Source organism: Mirounga leonina, unplaced genomic scaffold (genome assembly GCF_011800145.1).
Source record: "Mirounga leonina isolate KUSES-001 unplaced genomic scaffold, KU_Mleo_1.0 Mir_152, whole genome shotgun sequence".
Taxonomy (NCBI): domain Eukaryota; kingdom Metazoa; phylum Chordata; class Mammalia; order Carnivora; family Phocidae; genus Mirounga; species Mirounga leonina.
Genome location: NW_023270380.1, coordinates 2,039,608 through 2,055,299, shown reverse-complemented (window position 1 = coordinate 2,055,299; position 15,692 = coordinate 2,039,608). Strand labels below are relative to the sequence as shown.

At 39.6% G+C, this 15,692-nt stretch overlaps 1 protein-coding gene across 6 annotated transcripts in view; it reads left to right on the top strand.

Annotated features, from left to right (window-relative positions):
- Positions 1–15,692, top strand: part of TTC13 (tetratricopeptide repeat domain 13) — a 90,583-nt gene that overhangs the window by 6,874 nt on the left and 68,017 nt on the right. For 5 of the 6 annotated variants that reach the window (XM_035008443.1, XM_035008445.1, XM_035008444.1 and 2 more), the window contains exons 2-3: positions 8,664–8,758; positions 12,333–12,408. In XM_035008443.1, coding sequence (XP_034864334.1) covers positions 8,664–8,758; positions 12,333–12,408 — 171 coding nt within the window. Of the gene's footprint in view, positions 1–8,663; positions 8,759–9,583; positions 9,673–12,332; positions 12,409–15,692 lie in introns of those variants that run through there. The other variant, XM_035008446.1, reaches the window with a different exon arrangement.

The window sequence follows — 15,692 nt, the reverse complement described above, 5'->3', positions numbered from 1 at the left end:
CTCTCAAATAAATAAAATCTTCAAAGTGACTGTTCCCTTTTCACTAAGGTTTTCACATCATTGCCTAGATTTGCTTCAGCTTTCCCAGTAGAGTTGATGGTATTTGACAGCATGTGTGGGTTTATGAAAAAGTCTTCAGCTCTTAAAAGTATGTGTCACTTGAAGCATCTGCTGTGTCTTCAATCCATGCTACAACCCCAGGCTAAGTGAGTAGCCTTTGTGGCTAAGGCTGGCTGCTCACTTTGCTGGCTCCAGCGCCCCCCACCCAGTTCTCTTCTTGGATCGATGCCACATCGTTTGCTTCCCTGCCTCCTTTTCCATTCTGTGCAACTGACCAGCTCCTTTTCTTCTGGTTGTATACATTCTGTACATGTGTTAATACTTTTGTGTGGGTCAGTACAGCTTTGATCAGATTATACTAATGCTTGGTTATAAAGCCATTCTATCTCTTTTAGATGCCCTTTGCAGATCTTTGTTCTAATGGATTAATTATATGTTGACCTTATAATCTAATTCCCAGTGGGCAGCCTCTATTTTCAAGTTGTTTTATGATAACTTACACATCTCAGGTACAGATGAATAATATTTTGTTAGAACAAAAGAAGCATATGAATTCAGAGGAGGAGAACTTTTCCTCCTCCTGCTTTTCCTGTTATTACTTCTAAAAGAAACTTACCATTTGGGACCATCAACCAATGTGATATACAAGGTCCTCAACAGTGGTTGTCTTACAAATGCAGAAATTGATAACAGCAAAAGGCAGTGTAATTGATGCTGCCTTGCAGCTGCTTGGCCTTCTGGTAGCTCCTCTAGCCACAGGAATGCCTATGGCTCTTCCCGGGTCACCCTACGCCTCGGACTAGAATTGCCTGACTTCCAAGTTCTAGCCTAGCCATGGGAAAAGCCCAGTCATCCTTGTTTTCAGGTGAACTTGGCACACTTCTATAACTAGAGCAAGGAGGTCAAGTGGTGAGTGCAGCCCAGCAGCTGTTGAGTTCCTTATAAAACGTCTTCCTTCAGGAATTGGCTCTGGGTTTGCTGTTTACAAGCTTTCAGTCAGTTTCACCTGCAAATGTGGATGTATGACAAATACCTGCAACTTCCAAAGCCACGTCTCCTTGCCTCACGAGGAGGTCATTTGATTTGATTGAGAAGGAAGCAATCAGAAGAAAACTTCCCCAGCATCATAGCTACAGCTTGCCAAAGGCTCGAGGCTCATCTTTTGCCTCTGGTCCTGTCTGGGTGTGGACTTGTTGGAGCCTCCTTGAGTGTAGCCCTCTTGTGCGTGACATCTCATTCCCTCTTGTCTTCCATCAGCATACAAATGGCTATAATAGCTCCTGTCTAGAAAAAACAGGGAACAAAGACAGGACCACACGTCCTTCCAGCCACCTCTCTTCTCTCTGCTTCCTTTATAGCAGAATTCCTCAAAGGAGATGTTTCTGTGCACTGTCTCCACGTCTCCAGTTTTTTCTTGAACCTACTGCCGTCAGCTCCTTGTGCCTCCACCAAAACCAATCTTAAAATCAGCTGTCTGTGGGGTTTGGAAGGGCAGGAAAGAAGTTTGGTGGCATTGCTCTACCTAAACCATCTATTATTACGACCCAGGATTGGCAGAATGGGTGGTGACGAGTGGACCATGCCACCTCTGTTGATGTGGTGTCCTAGAGCACGATGTGGCCAGCCTCGCCTTTGCAATTTCTTCATCTTGTGACCTTAAACACATCCATTAACACTGAGCTTATTTCCCCATGTGTGTGATGAGCCTAAGGTGTGTTTTACCTACCCCAGAGGTTGGAGGACCAAAGGAAAGAGTGTTGTGAGAGCATTTTGAAAGCTGTAAAGTGCTGTAAAAACCAAAATAATCTTTTTTTTTTTTTTTTTAAGATTTTTATTTTTATTTATTCATGAGAGACAGAGAGAGAGAGGCAGAGGGAGAAGCAGGCTCCCAAGGAGCAGAGAGCCCGATGCGGGACTCGATCCCAGGACCCTGGGATCATGACCTGAGCCGAAGGCAGACGCTTAACGATCTGAGCCACCCAGGCGCCCCAAAACCAAAATCTTAAGGAAAGAAGGAAGAAGAAATGGGGGCACCTGGGTGGCTCAGTCATTAAGCATCTGCCTTCGGCTCAGGTCATGATCTCAGGGTCCTGGGATCAAGCCCCACATCGGGCTCCCTGCTCAGCAGGAAGCCTGCTTCTCCCTCTCCCACTCCCCCTGCTTGTGTTCCCTCTCTCGCTGTGTCTCTGTGTGTCACATACATAAAAAAAATTGCTAAGAAGGAAGAAGAAATGAACAGCAAAACCCTCCGACAATTTTAGCCTAGATATGTATACAGTGGACCCTTGAAGAATGTGGGGGTTTGGGCACCCTTCCTCCCCCACCCATGTACATCTTCTGACCATCAAAAATCCATGTACAACTTCTGACTCCCCACAGAAACTTTACTAATAGCCTATTGTTGACCGGAAGCCTTACTAGTGACAAGTAATTTGATGGACACGTATTTCGTGTATGTATTATACACTATATTCTTAGAATAAAATAAGCTAGGGTAAAGGAACTGTAGTCAAGAAAATCATAAGGAAGAGAAAATACATTTACAGTAGTATACTGTATTTATTTTAAAAATCTGCGTGTAAGAGGACCCACGCTGTTCAAACCCAACCATTTCCTGTGAATTGTGGGCATTATATCTCCTCACAAAAGCCCTGGGAGGGTATGTGGTGGTAGTTGTTCCTGTTTTACAAATGAGGAAACAGGCTAAGAGATACGAAAGGACTTGTGCAGTCAGCCAGCCAGTGAGGCATCTGATGGGGGTCAGTCTGGCTCCCCAGCCCACTCCCTGAACTCTGGAGCTTTGCCTCCAAGCTAACTACTCTTCCTCTGACTTCACATTTGATTAGCTTTCAGTATAAGAGCTGGTTCTTTGAAAGTACTGGTAATGTTTAGACAATTATCTAGCAAGGCTCATCAAGAAAAGTGAGAAGAAACAAATATTTGACTTTAGGGATAAGGGAGTATAATGGAAAATGAGAATCATTGTAATAACTCTGTGTATAGTTTTATGGCAAAGATGTAAAACAATTCAAAGAAATGTTCTTCAGATAGTTCTTTAGAAAAAAAGGCAAATTACCAAGTTGATTTAGCCTCCTTCTCTTAAATACCTTGCCCCCACCAGGGTCAGCTCTGTTTTTCTTGTCAAATTTAAGCTTCTGGAGCTGTCATTGAGATCCTACCTCCTTCCCCTATTTACTCATCCGTTGTTAAGTTAATGATTATCAAATTCATACCTGTAGCTCTTATCTTTCCCTGGAATTTCCTAACTACATGCGAGACAGCTTCTAGTTGAGTATCTCCCAGGCACTGGGCTCTTGACTGCCCTCTGAAACCATTCTTCCTCTTAAACTTCCCATTTCAGTTAATGGCCCTCGTACCTTGTGTTGCTACACAAACTGGAAACCAGTGCCTTTGTCCTCTTTTCATGCCTAATTTTTCTCAAAGCCCTTTTTTAATTCCTCTACCTTTTTGGAGTCTGACCCTCCATTTCAACCCATTGGTCTCTGCCTTTGTTTGGACTTTTCCTATTTTTTAGCTGGCTGTGGCCTCCCACTTGGCCTCCCTCCTCTCGTCTTCTGGGCTCTTCTCTCCTCACACAACTGTCCATAATCTTTCTTGTGCTTAAGCCTTTGGTGGCTTCTTCATATTGATGAAGACAGGGAGTAAATGAGCTGGAAACTAAGCTTGAGCAACAAGAAAAGGAAAGAAGGGAAGTTGGAAGCAGTGCCTAGGACAAAGCCAGAATAAATGAATGAGAAACAGCAACAATAGAATTGATAAATAGATCCAAGAGTTGGTTCTTTAAAAAAAATAAAATAGATCAACCTGCTAAGGCTAACGCATATATAGAAGAGCAGAGGCAAATGTACTTTAGGAGTGAGGGGCCGTGTGGACAATTGTAGAGGCCATGGGAATTAAGACACAAATGTGGAGAAATCCCTGCTAATAAGATTAAAAATATGAATCATTCAATAAATGTTTAAGAGATGATCTAGAAGAAAAAGATAAGATTCTGTATTGTGTTTTGAGAATATTTCTGTAGTAATTATCTTTAAATTTTACTTGCGGGATGCCTGGGTGGCTCAGTCGATGAAGTGTCTGCCTTCGGCTCAGGTCATAATCCTGCGGTCCTGGGATCGAGCCTCGCATCCGGCTCCCTGCTCAGCGGAGAGTCTGCTTCTCCCTCTCCCTCTGACGCTCCTCCCCACTCGTGCTTTCTCTGTGTCTCTTTCAAATAAAATCTTTTAAAAATATATAAAATAAAATAAATCTTAACTTGTGTTATCTGAGCAAGGAGGAATACAATGTTTTCCTGATTCTATGGAAATCTATACCATCTAAATACAGGTGGTTGGGTTGTTATTGTAAAATAATCAAAGCCATAGTGAGCTAAACAGTTTTAGATTGAAGAACAAATTTAACCTTCTGTTCCAGACAACTCTGGGTATAGCTGTAACAAACTGTTTTTCTCTCACAGATCTACCAAACCAGCAAGAGACACTAATGCCAGAATTTAATACAGTTGTGGGGGTGGGGGTGGGAAGAAAGCTATAAAATAGTTATAAAAATCCTAAGTAAAATATTAATAAGCTGAAGCCAGCAATCAATTAAAGTAATGATGTGCCTTGGCCAATTAGAATTTATTTTAGAAGTACAAAGATGGCTCAACTTTTTTAAAAAATTGAATTAATTACCTTAATAGGTCAAAGGAGAAAAATCATATGATTATCATAAAGAAATTTCCAAAAACACTTGATAAAATTCAGCCAGCTTTCCTGATTTAAAATTTTTGGTAAAACAAAGAATAGGAGAATCCTTCCTTTATATGGTAAAATACATCAATGTTAACCCATAGCCATATAGAGCATCTTCCCACTGGATGCTTATAAATGTTAAATGAAAAATCTTATCGTCAAAACTTGAGGAAATTCTGGATCATTCAATGAAGTATTAATGTCAGGAATAAGCAGGAGTACTAGTATTGAGCACTTTTTTGGAGGTTTTATCTAGTATAATAAGATGCTGAATGAGTATAAATATTAAAAAGACCTTGATAATTACATGTAGATGATACAATTATCCACTGAATAAATGGAAGCATTAATAGAGCTATTAGGAATTCAGTAATGTGGGTAGATAAAATATTGAGCTCTAGCCAGTTAAGACAGAAGATTTACAATATGCTGTCTTTCTGTCTGGACCACTCTGCCTGTCCTCCCAGCTGCCCATGGACCTTCCCCTTTTAAATCTGAAACTTCCCTCAGGTCTCCCTTCACTCTCTCCAGCACAGATCCAGAACCAGACTGCCTGGGCTCAAACCCCACCTCCACTGCTTTGCTAGAGGGTAGCCATGGGCAGATTACTTAGCCTCTTTGCCTCAGTTTCCTTGTTTTTAAAATGGGGATCAAAAGTGTGCCTCTACCCTGTGAACTCTATCAGTATGCTCTGATGCTGTTATTCACGTCCTCAGAAAACTGTCCCTGAGTACTGTTTCTCCTGACTATGCTCTAGTCATAAGTTCTTTAAGCTGCTGTGACTTGACATTTCTGTGTGATTTTGATTACTGTTGGTTTCCCTCACTGAACTATAATCTTTTTTTAAAACATATTTTTTCTTAAGATTTTATTTTCCTTTGTGAGAGAGGGAGAGCGAGAGAGAGCACAAGCAGGGGGAGCGGCAGGCAGAGGGAGAAGCAGGCTCCCTGTTGAGCAAGCAGCCCAATGCAGGACTCGATCTGAGGGCCCTGGGATCATGACCTGAGCTGAAGGCAGGTGCTTAATTGACTAGTCACCCAGGCGTCCCTGAACTATAATCTTCATATAGAAGGACAGGGGTCATTTTTGGTGTTGAAGACCACTGAGCAGTCAATGGAGCGTAGTAGATGCTCAACAAATACGTACTGAATCAGTGGTCATCCACCAATTTCTTTTTAATCACAGCAAATTTGAATGTGTAAATTATATAGAAAAATTGTAAAGTTTTGCATAGGTTAATAAAAGTTGAATAAATAGATTAAATTTTGTAAAGAAGTACTCCTCCACTCATTAATCTACAGTTTTAACAATTCTAGTAAAAATCATAGAGTGGGGACCCCTGGGTGGCTCAGTTGGTTAAGCAGCTGACTCTTGATCTCAGCTCAGGTCTTGATCTCAGAATTGTGAATTCAAGCCCCACGTTGGGCTCCACGCTGGGCGTGGAGGCTACTTAAAAAACAAAAAAACCCAAAAAGTCATAGAGGGACTTTTTTGTTTCGTGACCTTAACAAAATGAAGTTTATCTGAAGTATGTTGATCCAAATAGCCAAGAAACTTCTGAAAAAAAAAATGATGAGACTTTGCTTTACATTAAAATGTATGCATTTATTATAAGGGTACAGTATTGAAATAATGTGATATTATTGAAGTCAGAATAAGCAGATCATTATAAGGGATTAGTCTAGAAACAACAGCAAAATACAGGTTTATTGTAGAGAATTAAAATTTTAAAGATATTAAAAATCTTACCTAATCTCACTAAGTTTGAATTTAAATAATGCAGAGGAAAATTTAGTCATATGGGGAAGTGTTTATATTGTTACATTAAAAGGGCAGGTTACAAAACAGTGTATCTCCTTCCATTCTCACAACCTAATGATAACAACAGTAGCAAACATCTTTAAGCTCCTTCTTTATGCCAGAAACAGTACCAAATACTTTACTTCTATCTCTCCTTGTTTAAATTGTCTTGTTTAAATCAAGCACACCCATGAAGTAGATACTCTCATTGACCCTGTTTTATAAATGAAGAAACCAAAGATTGATGAGGCTAAGTCAGTGGCCAAGAGCTAGTAAGTAGTGGCAGACAACAGGAATTCAAACCCAAGCCGTCTGATTTCAGCATTGTCAATATTGAGCTCTTAATTACATTAATTACACCAAAATTTTCACATTGGTTCTCAATGTGTGGTAGTATTCTAAATGACTTTTATTTATGTTTTATGATTTTTCTATATTTTCTAGAATGAACATGAGTTACTCCTGTCATTTTTAAAATACCAGTGTCCATGTGGATGGGACAGTCATCTGTCAGAGCTATTGTCATTGGGTGTAAATAATCTCAAAGATTCCTTAAAAAAAAAAGTCTAGAAATGGACCCCAGTGACTGTAATGTAAAGGTGGTGTTCAAATTGATAATTTAATTGGCCCTGAGATAACTAGAAAATAGACATTTTCCTCTCTATCTTAGGCCAAAAGGTGTAAACAGTGATAAGACATATGATATATATATGCCACACCTTTGAATATTTCCAAATATAGGCAAGCATTTTAGATGTCGCTTAGAGTGAAGTCTCTCAATTTTGAAATTCTGTTAGTGAGCTAAAGTATAAATGTAGGTTTATTATTATAGGAGTAAAGGGTTGTACTAATTCATGATGATTGTAGTACTACCTTTTTTAAGGCTGAATTATATTCTACTGTATGTATATGCCATGATGTATCTATCATCTGTTGAGCTCTTTCTACTGTTTGGTTATTGTAGATGGTGCTTCTATGACGATGCATATACACGTCCTTGTTTGAGTCCCTGTTTTTAGTTCTCTGGGTATATACGCGGGAATGGAATAGTGGGACTGTATGGTAATTCTATGTTCAACTTTCTGATGAGCCAGTAAACTGATTTCCACAGCGGCCACACCTCTTTGTATCCTCATCAGCTGTGCACAAGGGGCTCTAATTTCTCGACATCCTTGCCAACACTTGTGATTTCCCATTTTTGAAGAAAGTGTAGCCATCCTTGTGGTAATGAAGTGGTATCTCATTATGGTTTGATTTGCAGTCCCTAATTAACAATGATGTAGAACATCTTTTCATGTACTCAGTGGCCGTTTGTGGATCTTCTTTGGAGAATTACCTATTCCAGTCCTTTGCCCATTTTTTAAAAAAAGATTTTTATTCATTTGAGAGAGAGAGCACAAACAAAGGGAAAGGCAGAGGGAGTTGAAGAAACAGACTCTCCTCTGAGCTGGGAGCTCAGTCCCAGGACCTAGAGATCATGACCCAAGCCGAAGGCAGATGCTTAACCATCTGAGCCACCCAGGCGCCCCTCCTTTACCCATTTTTTAATTTGGTTGTCTTTTTCTTGTTGAAATCAGGAGATATTTATATATTCTGGATACTAGACCCTTAGTTCATACCTTTTTTTTTTTTTTTTTTTTAAGATTTTATTTTTAAGTGATCTCTATACCCAACGTGGTGCTTGAACCTAGAAGCCCGAGATCAAGAGTCGCACGGCGCCCCTGTACTTATCTTTTAACATTAGATCTCCCTGGCTTGACTTTGGTCTCCCGTTTGTGATTTTTTTTTAATCTCTGGTAAATGCTACCAGGTAGGAGATGTCTAACAAAGTTATCTTAACAACTACTATGTTAATGACTGGTTATGAGGATATTTGGAAACCACAGAATGTTACACAGCTATAAAGTGGAAGATAGGATGCCCCTTTTAGTGCTTTTTGCTTTGTCCTTAGTTTGGTTTTGTGGATTTTTCACATTATAATTCATAGTTAGACACCTGAGAGCCATGAATTTAAGGTGAGGAGAATAACCAGGAATGTTTACTTTGCAGAGTCATCCTTTCTGAACTTCCACGACTCAGACTGCGAGCCCAAAGGACCACCACCCTGTGACTCATTGCTTTCCCTCAACACTGAAAAGATTCTGGTATGCATCTTCCATACATGCTTTCTGTTTTTGTAATCTAGAGCCACGATGGTACTGCTTTCAAAAGAAGGAGGTCACCTCTGTTTATCAAGTAGGCTTTGATTCCAGTTGGTTCTACTTGCATAAGATAAAGATAGGTCATCTGGTATTTAGTCATATTGAATTATTATGACTTATAAATTGGATGGTTGATCATTCTAGATCTCATCCATTTTACTTTTTAAGCTCCAGTGAATAAAGGGGAAGATCATGGCTGACCCTTATTTCTAGAAACCTCATGTATTTGAAGGTATAATGTATCTTATACGCGCCTCCAGTCTCACAGCCTCTGTGAAGCTGAGTGGCTCTTTCAGTGCCCAAGGTTAACATATTTTTTTTCTCCAGGCTTTTTCCTTTAACATCCATGTAGATATCGTTTGCTTCTTTCATTTAAAATTTCCCTTTAGGATAGTCTTTCTTCTCCCGACAAAGCTTTGCCTTTGCATGTAAGAACTACTAAAAATAGGTAGAAATTGCAAACTAGGAAATGATCAACAGATTTTATCTAATTTCACTGCATAGCAATCAACCTGATATATGGAAAAACTTGAATTAGACTGGTCTCAAACCAGAATGGGCTATCTTGTAAAGTAGTGAGTTGGCCATCACTAAAAACATTTCAGTAGAAATTGGGTGATCCCCACCTTGGATAGGCGATTAGATTCTTAGAATTATTAGGGACAGGAATTCAAATATTTTCTACGTGTTGCATTTCTAGTTTAAGATGGCACTAGCTAGTAACCTATGGGAGAAAGCTCATCAATCTTGGCCTTTCATTTTCCCTAGGTTGAAAATATGGGAGTCCGACTATTCATTTCTTCATTAATTCTCCAGATATTTATTTTGCACCTATTATGTGCCAGGCGTTGTGCTAAGTAAGTACTGGGAATACCACAGTGAGCCAGCTAGCCTCAGTCCCTACGCTCGTGACTCCTAGTCACTAACCCGATAATTATACAAATAAATGTAGAAGTATAGCAAAAGGTCAACATAATCTCTGTTAAATTAAGGGGAGCAGGTAGAACAGCTTTTAGGAATTGAAATGTAAGCAGGGACCTGACGGATGGGTTGGAGTTAGTAGACCAGAGAAGTGGGGCTGTGTGCATAAACTTCCTTGATCAGAGCTTCTCACTGCTGTCCACAGAGGATATCGATAGATGTGGTATTAGAAGTGGGAAAGATTCTTTCTGATCAGGAAATTAATTTGTTCATACTATACTTTCCTTCTCACTTCTCTCAGGTTTTATTTTTAATAAAATAAAAACACTTAGCTCAGATATGGTCTTCAGTATACTCTTGATGTTGTTTGGTAAATGATTTCTTTTTATGGGATTTCATTTGTATTCTTTTCCCATATCTTTCTGCACAAAGGTTTGGCACATGGGAGACTCTCACTGCATACTGGATTTTTTAAGCACTAAAAGCATTATTCATAGACTCCTTTCTGGGCCCTAAGCAATTTATTAAGCAGATAAATCTTTTGCATCTGCGTGCTGATCTGTGACCATCTGATAAAGAGGAAAGTCTCGTGTCTGGTCATACCCGGATATGTTACATATTGTTATATATGTATACATATTGTAACATATGTCACATATTGTTAAATCTGCTGCTTCTTAAAGCTGTCTCTTGAGGATCCCGCCAAGACTTCCCATATCTGTGTGGAAGCTCCAGCTATGGAGCAAAATGAGAAGGAGCTGATAGAGTTTCTCTCTAGTCATCAGGGTTTTACTGGAAGAAATTGAGTGTTAAACATTCCCATAGTAGTAGAATTTTCAGATGTTTCCTTTTGTCTGGAGTCCTGAATGGAATGAAGTTGAGCGTTCATCTCAACATGGGATGCCCTTCTGGCCTATAGCCTTTAACTTGTGTTTTGACCCCAGAGGTAGCTTATTCTTGACCTGCTTTATTTATTTATTTTTAAATTTAAATTCAATTAATTAACATATAGTATATTATTAGTTTCAGAGGTAGAGTTTAGTGATTCATCAGTTGCATATAGTTCATCATGTGCCCAGTTACCCCGTCCCTCCCACCCCCCTTCCCTCCAGCAACCCTCAGTTTGTTTCTTACAGTTAAGAGTCTCTTATGGTTTACCTCCCTCTCTGATTTCATCTTGACCTGTTTTATAGGCAAACTAAATACTGTGCTGTATCTGAACATCAATCTAGATTTTGAAAGTATAGGGAGTATAAGTGGAAATGCCTTGTTACTGTTATTTGAGTCCGTGAAGCCCAAGAGGCCACAGTTCATTACTGCTAATGAACACCAATTGTTAGCTGAAGAGCACATATAGTAGTTGGAAGAGTGTCTCATGTAAAATTATTTGGCCTATATATATGCCTTTAGGCGTCTGTACTATGCATTTTTAAAAAAAGGAACTCAGTTAATTGGGATGTCACTGGGTTCTAATCCTGTGGTTTTGCCAAAAGCCACAAATCTTTAGTCTCTCACTGTCTTAGTTTTTGCTGTCTCTGGGTATGTACAAGTTTTAGTCATGTCTTAGGAGAATCTGGTGTGAAGTAATCACTTTAATGTGTACCCTGTAACTAAGCGTATCACAAGTTAGCATCAACAGCTGAATCTTCTGGTGAAGTCACAGCTGTGGTATCAGACATGATTTGTCTCCAAAACACTACAGAGCCATCATTACATACAGTAGACCGGTACTGCCTATAAAATCACTGCAGTTACTAAGCTAACTTATTTACTTCGTTTTCCCCTGGTTTCCGCTCTTGTTTTAGCTTTCCTGCCAAATGTGCATATGTCTGTATAATTTCTTCGTAGGCAGATCTACTGCCTTCAGTAGGAGGGAGATGTTCATCATCTGCTGTGCTTTTTTCACTAGAATGGCTTGTTTCTTGGTCAGATTTTGTTGGTCCTTTGGTGGCATCATCTCTGTACAACTTGTAGCTCTTATTTCTAAAATATTTTTAGTTTGAAAAACAACATTCTGTCATCCAGCCTCATTGGAGGACTGATGGCTAGAATGTGATCTTTGCAACATGATCGAGGTCATTGAATAGTTTCTGAAAACATGGAGGGAGCATGAAGCAGCCAGCAGGATGAATCCCTATGGAAGTGAAAAGAAACTTGTTCTTAGAAACAGAACCACTGGGGCGCCTGGGTTTCTTAGTCGGTTAAGCTCCTGACTCTTGGTTTTAGCTCAGGTCAGGATCTCAGGGTCATAGGATTGAGCCCTGTTTTGGGCTCTGCACTCAGCACAGTCTGCTTAAGTTTCTCTGTCCACCCCCCCTCTGCCACACTTCCCCCAACTCGTGCTCTCTTTTTCCCTCTCTCAGATAAATGAATAAATCAAAAAAAGAAAGAAACAGATCCACTAATGATAGGGGAGGAGACAAATCAGTCACACCACAAGCTATGTGTGTGAAGTACACAATTGGTATTTATTAAAGTGAATATTTTCTTCCATATAAATCAAATGGAGCTTTAAATTTTTTTAAAATACAGGTCTTCATTATAAGCTTTGTCTTCACTTGTGATAAGCTAAAACGTATGTTTGTTTCTGTTTCAGAGCCAGGCCAAGTCTATTGCAGAACAAAAGAGATTCCCGTTTGCTACGGATAACGACAGCACAAATGAAGAGCTAGGTGAGATTTGAATCTGGGGGAGGGGGTATTCCTGGGGCATTTGCCTAGACTTTATGATTCAGTGCCAAGCAGGTAGGCAGGGTGGTGAGGGAGAGAGAACACAGACACTGGCTCTGCCAATATGAGTGGTGTGATCTTGGGTGGGGCATTCAACCCTTGTGCGGGTCTGTGCGTTACATGTCAATATAATATGAAATAGAGAAAATACAAGGTCTGGAGAGAATGATCTGTAAGAACCTCTGTTTCTCTGGAAATTAACAATTATGGTAACGAGTCCTTCGGAGTGCTTATCATTCATTAAAGGTAATTTGTGCTGTCATCGAATAGGAACAACACAAATGTGAAAGCAGAGGAGACTCCTCACACCTACTGTAATCTTCTGTGTAATATAATAGCTAGGTATAAGTTAATTTTACTGTGAGGCCCGTCAGTTCTTGTTGGGTCTAAGAATGTGGGTGTGGAAAGGTTGAGTTCATTCAGATCTGCAGAGGGGTCCTGCAGTTTGGCTTGTTGGGGGCCTGTTTTCAAATAGGCTGGTTCCGCCAGGGTCTGATATGCTCATTGTCGAGTCAGCTTGCTGTTGAAGGAATGGAAACAAAATTGAATACAGGCCTGAACAGGGCAGCTGGACAGACTTCACAGAAGCATATGCTCTTGCCTGGTGCCTGGTGGCCTGAAGCGCCTTCGGAAATTCTTTTCTATCTAATTTATATATAATTATTTTATCCTTTCTGTGGCCATGTGCATTTTATATTAAGATGGAATACCTCGGGGCGCCTGGCTGACTTAGTTGGTAGATCTCGCGACTCCTGATCTTGGGGTCATGAGTTCAAGCCCCACACTGGGCCTAGAGATTACTTAAAAAAACAAAAAACAAAAAATTGAGCACTTCTTGTATTGGCTCCTTTGCTCTGTTAGTGCAGCTAATTAAGAGCTGACTATTTTGAAAGTATTAATCACTTTTTGGTGATATTCTTTGAGTAGGCTTTGAGAATTAATTACCTGTTAAGAAATCAGATTTGGTCTTTTCTGAGGTCCTTGGGTTCTGGTCAGCCCCATATTCATTTATTAAGTCAGGAATTAAGGGCCCAGGATGTGCCAGGCCTGTTCTGTGCTCTAAGACTAATCCTACTATACCTCTAGGCCCTGAATGGCTTAGGATTCTTCACATCACGATATTTTTTCCTTGGAAGAGCAGTTTCTGTCAATACAGGCGTTGCCAGGAGATGTGGAATTGCTGGATAGTAATGATTTCTGTGGGAATTCCAGTGTTTTCTCTATGTCTTTGGACTGCCACAACAAAATTTAGATCCTAATAGTTATTTATAGTTTTGCAAGATTTGGATTTTTTTTTTTAATGGATACTTTTGGGTTTTTCTCAAAAAAGTGTTTACTTTTAGATAGAAAGATTTGAAAGCTGCATTTGATTTTATTTAAGTGGAGTTCAACAGCCTAGCCATGGAGAACAATTTAAACATGTTCTTAAGTACAATAATATTTATCCCCTAAAACTGTATTCGTTTTTATGGGTCACTTATTCATTTGTTCATTCAATAGATATTTACTGGTTATGGGGAGAGAGATAGGAAATTCTAAAACATTAGATCTGAAAGGAATGTTAGAAGATGTTCTACAGGCTTGTTAAGCAAGACCCAGAAGTAGTGAGAAGTGGCTGATCACACCGCTGGTGGGTGGCAGAGCCAGAACCCGAGCCCAGATCTTGGCTTTCTGATATATCGCCATCTTCCTGCCTTCAAAGAAGGACGCATTTACATTTCCATCCCTGTTCATGTAATCATCCAGAAATTCAAACCATTTTTGCAGTCCAGCCCAGCACACAGCAGTTTCGGTACAGCCTTGATTTATTTCAGGGGAGTGTGTTAGGGTGGGTCCCAGAGCAGGCAGCCTGGGTTCTTTGTCTCACCCCACATTGTCTTCGGACAGTTTGTTCAACTGCACTATGCTTCATCTCTTTGTCTTTGAATGGGGATAATAACTGTACCTGTCTCATCGTGATCGAGGAGTAAATGAGTTAGTACGTGGAAATGTACAGAGTGCCACGCACATACCTGTCACTGTTATTTTTACTGCTAATATTCCTGGCCCCCCACCAAAGGTGTCTCTGCTTATCTTGTTATCTGATGCATCTGAATGGTATCCCTTCTTATTATTTCAAATATGAGGTTGACCTTAATTTATCTTTTCAAAGAAATTACGACAAAAACAGCCCTCTTTATCTTGAAGAATGCCCCCAAAGCTGTTGTCTTATTATGACGTTCAGTGCTCTTGAAGTTTACTTTTCTCAGGTTAGTTACAGGGACACTCTAAGTCTCTTTCTGCATTGAATGTTTTTACTACTTTTAACTCTCAGCAAATTTCAGCTCTTCACGCCAGTGAAAGTTTTAGTTGTCTGTCTCTTTGAACACCTCTTAGGTTCTAGGATTGGAGCATTGCGATAAAGCTTTCTTGCAAAGAAATGTGATAAAAATATATTGTGTTGAGTGAGGAATACAAATTTTTCAGGGATATTTGAGGATTTAGGGAGTTAGGGCAAATTTTATAGATGAAATGTAATCTAGACTATCAATAATGTAATAATGTAATATAGATGAAATGCAATCTAGACTATCAATAATTTATTGCATTTTGGACAGGTGAAAAAATTCAGTCCACATATTGCCGTGTATTAAGACGTTGTCATGGCTCTTATTACAAAATACCAATTACTGACACAATTTGATTAGAAACTATGTATTCATCTTTAGTGTATATATTGGGAAGTGTTTTGACTGTATTCTGAACAGAAGAGGTAGGAAAAAGACCACTGTTGCGTTGCGCTGGTGTGAATTAAACATTCTCTTAATATGTATTAATTTGAGCCTCCGCTTGCATTGTTCTTACTTGGTAACTGGCAGTTAAGTTCAGCACCCCCCAGGGATTGAGATCTGTGATGCTATTTGGGTATTTCTCATAACTTTCACAGTAAAATCACATTGCCATGTTATGTGGGCTTTACTCAGGCTCATTACTAGCTCTTCTGATGTATTGATAGGAAACATCATAAAGGTTATTTGTATTTGAAAGTGAGTGATGGGCCTAGAAAAAGATAATTACTTCTTGTAGGTGATGTTTTATAGATGGCTTTAATAATTTAAATCTTGAGAGCACTGGAAGACTGATAGCAGGTGCCGAGTGGTGGAAGAATTCAAGTACATCTTACTAACTTCCAAGTTTTCTTTAATTGCTTCTGGTCCTTGGAGCTGCCTGTTAGGACTCAGCAAAGA